Genomic DNA, 9,875 nt, shown 5'->3' with positions numbered 1-9,875 from the left:
TAACTCTTATTGAACTGCACTGTTGGTTAAGGGCTTGTAACTAAGCATTTCACGGTAAGGTCTACACTTGTATTCGGCGCATGTGACAAATCAAGTTTGATTTGATTTGATTGGATGACTATTGGGGAAAAGTGGAACTGTGTGCCTCAGCAAAAAGTCGTCCCCCAGATGTATGGCTAGTTTTGTTCTTATAAGGCCAGCACATTTCACCTTCTCGTATCTCATATTACGTCTATATCATGATTCACTGGTATTTGGAACAAAATCCCCTATTGCTGTGAACAAGCAGTTGCATGTCAAAACAATGACAAAGATAAAGCGGTGTGGGAAGAGGACATTGAAATGAAGGTTGATTGCAAAACTTCCTGAATTACCTCAGAGATCTTGCTGTTTGTGATGTCACACTGGCTCTGGCCAGTCCTCAGAGGAAGTCATTCTTAAAGTCAATCTAAAGACGTTCCTCTTGAAACCAACAGAAACGCCTGAACAGTGGAGACACACAGGAGAGGAGATAAAATATGTTGAGGGGAGCATAGACTGCCTTTCAAACCCAATTGTTGCTACACTGTCCCCAAATGCATGACTCAACTGGTGAGTAGTGGATACATATTCTAAACATGTTAAAATGTTATAACATTGTTGTGATTACACTTGTGAGGTGTGTGGGTGAAAGGGATGCCACGACACGACCGGTAACTAGATGGTTGAGTTTAATGTCCTCCTTAGACAACTGACTCATACACTATTATAATGCTATAACTTGCAATATTAGCTAGCAGTTGTCTTTATTTGACCTTTAGTTGACCTTTAGTTGGCTCTCCCTATTTTGATTTCTAGACAAACAAATCCTTTATCTGATTTCCCCAGATTTTGTTTTGCTCCACCTTGTTGGTTTGATTCCTGTCTTTAAGTTTGTTGTGTTTATTTATTTTTTGCCTCTTCTTGGGCAAATGTAGTGGCCGCTCATGATGGGTGTCTTTTAGGATCCAATGTCTTTCAGAACCCTGCTTAAAGCCCCATCTGTTTCATTTTGGTTGTTGGTCAGCGACTCTGTCAGTTTCTGTCAGTGGAACGTAACAATATATAACTGTATGTTGTTTCTAAATGTTGTTTCTCATGTCTGGGTCATGTTTCTCATCAAAGGTGTATTCTACATCAAAAGGCAATTTAATCAGCTGTTCATGAGAAATACAGTGTTTACAAGCAAACGTAGCAAGCATTTCCAGTGAACATGCACTGAAGGGAGGAGTCCATTTTGAGCTTAGAACACACATCGTTTAATTCTACGCTGTGTGTTTCTGAATGCATGGCAAGTGAGGCTGGAATATACAAAGAAGTGAAAGGGTGTGTAATATTTGAATTTAAAACAGAACATTGTTTAATTGGAAAAATGGGAAGTCACTAGTCACTAAAAAAATGGGAAGTCACTAGTCACTAAAAAAATGGCAAGTCACTAGTCACTAAAATGTTATTGGTCACATACACATATTTAGCAGATGTTATTGCGGGTGTTTAGTGAAATGCTTGTGTTCCTAGCTCCAACAGTGCAGTAGTATCTAACAATTCACAACAATACAAACACATCTAAAAGTAAAATAATGGAATTAAGAAATATATAACTATTAGGACAAGCAATGTTGGAGTGCATTGACTAAAATACAGTAGAATAGAATACAGTATATACATATACATATACATACCTACCTCATCCCCATATTGTTTTTATTTACTTGTTTTGCTATTTTACACACCAGTATTTCTACTTGCACATCATCATCTGCACATCTATCACTCCAGTGTTAATTTGCTAAATTGTAATTACTTTGCTACTATGGCCTGTCATTTGGTTGACGTTCAGAGAGAGAAGTTATTTTCCTGGAACCACTCTGCCAGTGCCCTCACTTCCTCCCTGTAGGCTGTCTCATCATTGATGGTAATCAGGCCTACTGCTGTTGTGTTGCCTGCAAACTTGATGATTGAGTTGTAGGCGTGTGTTGCCACGCAGTCGTGGGTGAACAGGGAGTACAGGGGGGATGAGCACGCACCATCGTGGGGCCCCTGTGTTGAGGAACAGCAAAGTGGTGTTGTTTCCTACCTCCTACCTTTACTGGGGACGGCTCGTTAGGAAGCTCAGGACCGAGTTGCACAGGGCGGGGTTCAGACCCAGGGCCCTGATCTTAATGATGAGCTTGGAGGGTACTATGGTGTTGAAAGCTGAGCTATAGTCAAGGAACAGTATTCTTACGTAGGTAATACTCTTGTCCAGATGGGATAGGGCAGTGTGCAGTGCGATGGTGATTCCATCATCTGTGGGTATATCGGGGCGGTAATCAAATTGAAGTGGGTCTAGGGTGTCAGGTAAGATCCTTAACTAGACAGAAGTGATTGCTACGGGATTGGGAGAGATTGAATATGTCCGTTAACACTCAAGCCAGCTGGTCTGTGCTGCTCTGAGGACGCGGCTAGGGATGCCATCTTTGCTGGCAGCGTTGCTAGGGTTAAAACACTTAGGGCAAGGGCTTACTCACGTCGGCAACGGAGAACGAGAACCCAAAGTCCTTGGTAGTGGGTTGCGTTGGTGCCACTGTGTTATCGTCAAAGCGGGCGAAGAATTTGTTTACTTGTCCGGCAGCAAGACGTCGATGTCCGTGACGTGGCTGGTTTTCCCCTTTGTAAACAGCGATTGTCTGTAGACCCTGCCACATACGTCTCGTGTCTGAGCCGTTGAATTGCGACCCCAGTTTGACTCTGTACTGACGTTTTGAATGTTTGATTGCATTACGGAGGGAATAACTACACTGTTTGTATTCAACCATATTCCCAGTCACCTTGCCCTGGTTCAATGCAGTAGGTTTTAATAGTCACAGTGGGAACTCCAGTGCCTTGCAAAAGTATTCATCCCCCTTGGCGTTTTTCCTATTTTGCTGCATTACAACCTATAATTTAAATGGATTTTTATTTGGATTTCATGTAATGGACATACACAAAATAGTTTACATTCGTGAAAGGAAATGGAAAAAATTACTTGTTTAAAAAATTCTAAAAAATAAAAGACGGAAAAGTGGTGCGTGCATATGTATTCACCCCCTTTGCTATGAAGCCTCTAAATCAGATCTGGTGCAACCAATTACATTCAGAAGTCACATAATTAGTTAAATAAAGTCCACCTGTGTGCAATGTAAGTGTCACATGATCTGTCACATGATCTCAGTATATATACACCTGTTCTGAAAGGCCCCAGAGTCTTCAACACCACTAAGCAAGGGGCACCACCAAGTAAGTGGTACCATTAAGACCAAGGAGCTCTCCAAACAGGTAAGGGACAAAGTTGTGGAGAAGTAAAGATCAGGGTTGGGTTATAAAAGTTTGTTGGGGAACATCCCACAGATCCCTATTAACCAGTTGGATTTAGGGGGTGCTATTTTAATTTTTGGATGTAAAATGTTCCCGTTTTAAACAAGATATTTTGTCACGGAAAGATGCTCGACTATGCATATAATTGACAGCTTTGGAAGGAAGACACTCTGACGTTTCCAAAACTGCAAAGATATCGTCTGTGAGTGCCACAAAACTGATGTTACAGGCGAAACCCAGATAAAAATCCAACCAGGAAGTGCCACATTTTTTGAAACCACCTCATGCCAATGACTCCTTATATGGCTGTGAATGAGCTACGAATGAGCTTACATTTTCCACCTTTTCCCCAAGGGGTCTACGGCATTGTGACGTCTTTTTAGGAATTTCCCTTGAAGAATGGCTGTAAGGGACCATATATGGCATGTGGTCACATGGTGTCTCCCGCAGAAAACCTTGCGTAAAATACTGAGGTAGCCATTTTTCCAATCGCTTCTTATGAGAAACCAACTGCCTCGACGGATATATTATCGAATATATTTGTTAAAAACACCTTGAGGATGCATCCTAAACAACGTTTGCCGTGTTTCTGTCAATATTATGTAGCTAATTTTAAAAAAAGTTTGCCGTTATAGTTGTAGCATTTTTCGGTCGATTTCTCAGCCAAGCATGGTGAAGAAACGGGAGCTTAGGGGTGAATAGTTATACATGCTCAAGCTTTCTGGTTAAAATAAGCGAACCTGTCTATATAAAGTCCTACAGTTGACAGTGCCTGTCAGAGCAAAAACCAAGTCATGAGGTCGAAGGAACTGTCTGTAGAGATCCGAGACAGGATTATGTCGCCGCACAGATCTGCGGAAGGGTACCAAAACATTTCTGCAGCATTGAAGGTCCACAAGTACACAGTTGCCTCCATCATTCTTAAGTGGAAGAAGTTTGGAAACACCAAGACTCCTAGAGCTGGCCAGGGAGGTCACCAAGAACCCTACGGTCACTCTGACAGAGCTCCAGAGTTTCTCTTTGGTGATGGAACCTTCAAGAAAGACAACCATCTCTGCAGCACTCCACCAATCAGGCTTTTATGGTAGAGTGGCCAGATGGCAGCTACTCCTCAGTAAAAGGCACATGACAGCCCTCTGGTGGTTGCCAAAAGGCACATAAAGGACTCTCAGACCATGAGAACCAAGATTCTCAAGTCTGATGAAACCAAGATTGAACTCTTTGGCCTGAATGCCAAGCGTCACGTCTGGAGAAAACCTGGCACCATCCCTATGGTGAAGCATGGGGGTGGCAGCATCATGCTGTGAGGATGTTTTTTTAGCAGCAGGGACTGGGAAACTAGACAGGATTGAGGGAAAGATGATCCAGAGCACTCAGGACCTCAGACTGGGGCGAAGATTCACCTTCCAACAGGACAATGACTTGTGGTTTGTGGCTTCGGGAAAAGTCTCTGAATTTCCTTGAGTGATCCAGCCAGAGTCCAGACTTGAACCCGAACGAGCATCTCTGTAGAGACCTGAAAATAGCTGTGCAGCAACTCAGGGTCTGAACAATTATGTAAATGTAATATTTCAGTTTTTTATTTTAAATACATTTGCAAAAAATGTATAAAAAACTAATTTTCCTTTGTCATTATGGGGAATTGTGTGTAGATTGATGAGGGAAAAAAGCTATTTAGAATAACACTGTAGTAGTGTTTTGTTGTAGTCTTGCTAACGCCAGCTTCTCTACTTCAGCTTGTGTAGTCACGTGGGTCGCGGCTCAACCAGGCTAGTTTTGCTGAGCTCTTTCCCATGGTAATGCATTATTTATTTATTTATTTGACCAAATAAGGGATCCCCGAATGACGCTGCGGTTTAAGGAACTGCATCTCAGTGCAAGAGGCTGGTTTGAATCCAGGCTCAATCACATCGGCCGTGATTGGGAGTCCCATAGGGCTGCCTGCAATTGGCCTGGGTTTGGCCGGGTTTGGCTGTCTTTGTAAAGAAGAATTTGTTCTTAACTGACTTTCCTAGTTAAATAAAAGTTAAATAGAGAAATAAAAATGAACAGACATTTCTTAGAAAATACATTTGTCTGTGTGTCTGTCTTGAAAGCATGACCCAGTTAAAAATGTACTTCATTTTCTCACATGTTCCTTGTTTCTACAGATATTCCCCTGAGATGCTTTGAAAAGAGGAAGAGGTGGATTTTGTGAAAAAACGGCAACATCCAAAGTTTCCTGGAAACGAAATCATACTCAATCAAAGATGGCTGAAATGGCTACAGTTGCACACGATAACTCTACTGGCAGAGAGAACCAGTCCTTGCACTGCATATCCACTCAGGATCTGGTGGCTGACATACTGCCTCCTGTCCTGATTATAGAGCTCCTACTGGGCCTGCCAGGCAACGTAGTGGCCCTGTGGATCTTCACTTGCCGTCTGAAGATCTGGAGGGTCAACACTCTGTTCCTCTTCAACCTGGTCCTGGCTGACTTCATGCTGCTCATCTGCCTGCCCTTCCGCATTGACAACCTGCTCCGTGGGGAATACTGGGTGTTTGGCGACGCCTGGTGCCGGATCAACCTCTTCATGCTGGCTGTCAACCGTTCGGCAAGCATTGCCTTCATGACTAGCGTGGCCTTCGACCGCTACTTCAAGGTGGTCCATCCGCACCACCGCATCAACCACATGACGTCTACCCAGGCGGGAATGGTGGCGGGGGGCATCTGGGTGGTAGTGATCTCCCTGCGGGTCCCCCTGCTGGCCACCAAGCTCCTAAGTGAACATGGCAACATCTCCCTGTGCCGCAGCTTCAGCTCCTACACCGTGATTCCCCCGGCGATCCTGCTGCACTACATGGTGTTCATCGGGGAGTTCTTCCTGCCTCTGCTGCTCCTGCTGTTCTGCTCAGCCAGGATCGCCTGCATCCTGCGCCAACGGCAGCTGGACAAAGAGAAGAAGGTGCGGCGGGCCATCCGGGTGGTGGTGCTAATTGTGGCTGTGTTTGTGCTGTGTTTCTTTCCTGGCATCGCCACAGGCCTGGTTTCGCTCTATATCAAGGTGTTCAGACCTTGGGACTGTGAATCCTACAAAATGGCAGGCGAGCTTTTCAGCCTGTCCATTGGCTTCACCTACCTTAACAGCGCCCTGGACCCAGTCATCTACTGCTTATCCAGCTCCATGTTCCAGAACTCTCTCAAGAGCTCCATCAATAAGATGGGCCTGGTGGAGTTGAGGCTGAGCCGACGGGGAAGCATGGCCAGTGATGGGTGAGGGAGGCAACTCTGGCCCTTTCCTCCAGAGACAGGCCCCACCTTCTAGAAGGTCCTAATAAGGAGAACAGACTCATGGCAGTGAATTGAATGGAGACTAGACAGTGGAATTTTACAGCTGTAATTAACAAGCCATATGTTATATTCAGAAACATTTCGTATCTATGTGGGATACGTACTTGAAATGGCTGAATACCAGTTAGTGTGAAACAAAGATAAGAAACATTTCGTAGCTATGTGGGATACGTACTTGAAATGGCTGAATACCAGTTAGTGTAAAACAAAGATAAGAAACATTTCGTAGCTATGTGGGATACGTACTTGAAATGGCTGAATACCAGTTAGTGTGAAACAAAGATAGGAAAAAGAATGCAACCATTCCATCTGAATCTGACATTATTTTCACAACCATGTGATGTTGTAGAATGGCATTATGTTTTTGTCTTGATTTATTAATATGTCTGTCAAACACACCATCATTTTTACCAAATACAGTATTCATACAGCAAGATGTTTAATCAAGTGTATGTGTTACTCAGTTCTTTATAAAATATATATTTTTATGTGATGTTTGTGCTTAGAGTATACTGTACACTGTGTACAAAACATGTTCTTTCCATTACATAGACTGACCAGGTGAATCAAGGTGAAAGCTATGATCCCTTATTGATGTCACCTGTTAAATTAATTTCAATCATTGTAAATGTAGGGGAGGAGACAGGATTTGTACGTCTTGAGACAATTGAGACAGGATTGTTAAGCCTCGAGACAATTGAGACATGGATTGGGTATGTGGGCAAGACACTAGATTTAAGTGCCTTTGAATGGGGTATGGTGTTAGGTGCCAGGCGCAGTGGTTTGAATGTGTCAAGAACTGCAACGCTGCTGGGTTTTTCACGCTCAACAGTTTCCCGTGTGTATCAAGAATTGTCCACCACCCAAAGGACATCCAGTCAACTTGACACAGCTGAGGGAAGTATTGGAGTCAACATGGGCCAGCATTCCTCTGGAACGCTTTCAACACCTTGTAGAGTCCATGCTCCAAATTGAGGCTGTTCTGAGGGCAAAAGGGATGCAACGCAATATTAGGAAGGTGTTCCTAATGTTTTGTGCACTGAGTGTATATTTTCCTATCTAGATATTGTGTTCATTTGTAATGAATGAAATGGCAATAAAGATTATCCTGAATGTTATGTAAAATACATATGAAGCCACAGATGAAGCCTGTCAAAGCCACAGAAGCCACAGATGAAGGGGAACTCTTGATTGCTGCTGGGGGAGAGAGACTCTTCTCTTCAAAGACTCACATTATCCACACAAAAGTGCTACATGTCATCCTTTGTTGCACAGCACCTGGTAGCAGCAAGGGAACTCAATCAATGGCTGTAGGTGTAATTACCGCTGAGCTACCACTGCTGTGCCAACATGTGACTCTGACATGTGGCTTACTGGGACGATACACGGCAGTGCAAACAGAGGTATTAAATATCTTTCTCTCAAGTTTCCATTATTACTCACAGATGATTTTTTTTTCTCCGCTCAAATACCTCCAAAGCTAATATACAGGGGATTTGGATGGCTGTCGTCTAACTCTATAACAAGAGAACAAATACAATCCACTGTGATCATGCACACTGTCTGTGTGTCTTTAATAGACACAAAAACCAAAGGCTTGGATTTTAATGCAGTGGTTATAAACCGTTTCCTTTCCGGGGACCACCAGATCACCATCAAAAGCTCTTGAGGACCACCATGCACAGAACCGCAGAATTGTTCAACATAAAATATCTTAGTGGGAGTGAAATTTATCGGTGAATGTAACATATTAGTATAATGGCTTATTATTACACAAGGATGTTTGTTAAAAAATAGAATTACAGTACTTGTGTTACTGCATGTGTTACTGCACTGTAAAACTACTGTAGAACATTTCACTGTATTACCATTTTCGGATCAATGTTTCAACCTACGTGACATCAAAAGAGGGCCAACCAACCATCTGGTAGAGCATGCAGTGATGACCACTAAAATTGTCACCCGCAATGAAAAGCAGTGCGCTATGATGAACTGCATCTAATGGCTTTATTGAAGTGGCGGCTGCGTTCGTCCAGGTGATGTCGCCATAGTCTGAGACCGATGGGAATGTCGACTGAATAATCTCCTTTCTACTATTTAGCGAGAGGCAGGACCTTTTTTTCTATAGAAGAAGCCCATTTTTATGCTCAGCTTCTTGACTGACTCATCAACATGCTTTTTAAAAAACAGCTTTTCATCTAATCCAGATGCCCAGATATTTGTAAGCAGGGACATGAGCAATATGGAAACCATCCAAAGTCCATGTGCTTAAGACATCCGTTACTTTTATGCGCTTTAGAGAACCACATATACTTAGTTTTACCTGCGTTCAATACTCATTTCAGGTCAATAAAGTGTTCTATTATACAATGAATGCAGACTCTAGTTCAGATAGAGCCTGGTTCGGCCGTGGGGGCAATAGCATACATAACAGTATCATCAGCATACAAGTGCAGGTTACAATTTCTTTACAGACAAGTCGATATTGTGATTGGAAACAGTAAAAAGTACAGGACCCAAAATCAACCCCTACAGGACACCTTTTGTAATATCCAGGAGACCTGATTCTTTACATCAGCAGCAGATACACATTGAGTTCTATCTGTCAAGTCATTTTTAAACCAGCAAGCTGGTCTACGCCAATTGAGGACAGCCTCTGATTTTGCAATGAGTGATCAACAGTATCGAAAGCCTTTGACAGATCTATAAAGAGGGCAGCACAATGTAACCACATCATTTATAACTAGGGATGCAGCAGAGATAGCATGGTGTATGACCTGCTCTAAAACCTGAATAATGCACATTAAGAATACATTTCAAAGATAATAAATTACTTAATTACTTAGGATTCTAATATTTAAGCTAGGCAGTCAAGTTTAGAAATAGGGCGATAATTATTTAGGTCACAAGGGTCATCACCTTTGGGAAGGTGGAGTACATGGGCCACCTTACAAACCTTGGGGATAGTACCAGATATAATCATCAGGTAAAAAATATGGGTTATTAATGATTCAGCAATCAGGGATTCAGAGAGCTGCATGAAAAAAGGATCAAGCAGATCAACCTCAGTGGATTTTTTTAACATACATTTTAAGCAAGGCATCTAGCACATCACAGAAAGTTAAATGTTAAAATAAAAACAGATTCACTAGAAGTTGATTGGTTAACCTTCGAGTCAGCTAGAGGCTGG

The 9,875-nt window shown here is 42.6% G+C and overlaps 1 protein-coding gene across 1 annotated transcript; it reads left to right on the top strand.

The window, feature by feature from the left end:
• The first annotated feature begins 435 nt into the window (after positions 1 to 435).
• On the top strand, positions 436 to 8,115 carry LOC115112708 (hydroxycarboxylic acid receptor 2-like). Its single transcript, XM_029639734.2, has 2 exons — positions 436 to 591; positions 5,505 to 8,115. Exon 2 carries the CDS (start codon positions 5,604 to 5,606, stop codon positions 6,609 to 6,611), a length of 1,008 nt encoding a protein of 335 aa, XP_029495594.1. The 5' UTR covers positions 436 to 591; positions 5,505 to 5,603; the 3' UTR covers positions 6,612 to 8,115.
• The last annotated feature ends 1,760 nt before the right edge of the window (positions 8,116 to 9,875 follow it).

This window comes from Oncorhynchus nerka, linkage group LG28 (genome assembly GCF_034236695.1).
Source record: "Oncorhynchus nerka isolate Pitt River linkage group LG28, Oner_Uvic_2.0, whole genome shotgun sequence".
Classification (NCBI taxonomy): domain Eukaryota; kingdom Metazoa; phylum Chordata; class Actinopteri; order Salmoniformes; family Salmonidae; genus Oncorhynchus; species Oncorhynchus nerka.
The sequence above is the reverse complement of the archived record's forward strand: the minus strand, read 5'-3'. Positions and strand labels throughout refer to the sequence as shown.

Coding starts and splice junctions, on each gene's coding strand:
- LOC115112708 (XM_029639734.2), top strand. CDS start 5,604: ATGGCTGAAATGGCTACAGTTGCACACGATAACTCTACTGGCAGAGAG.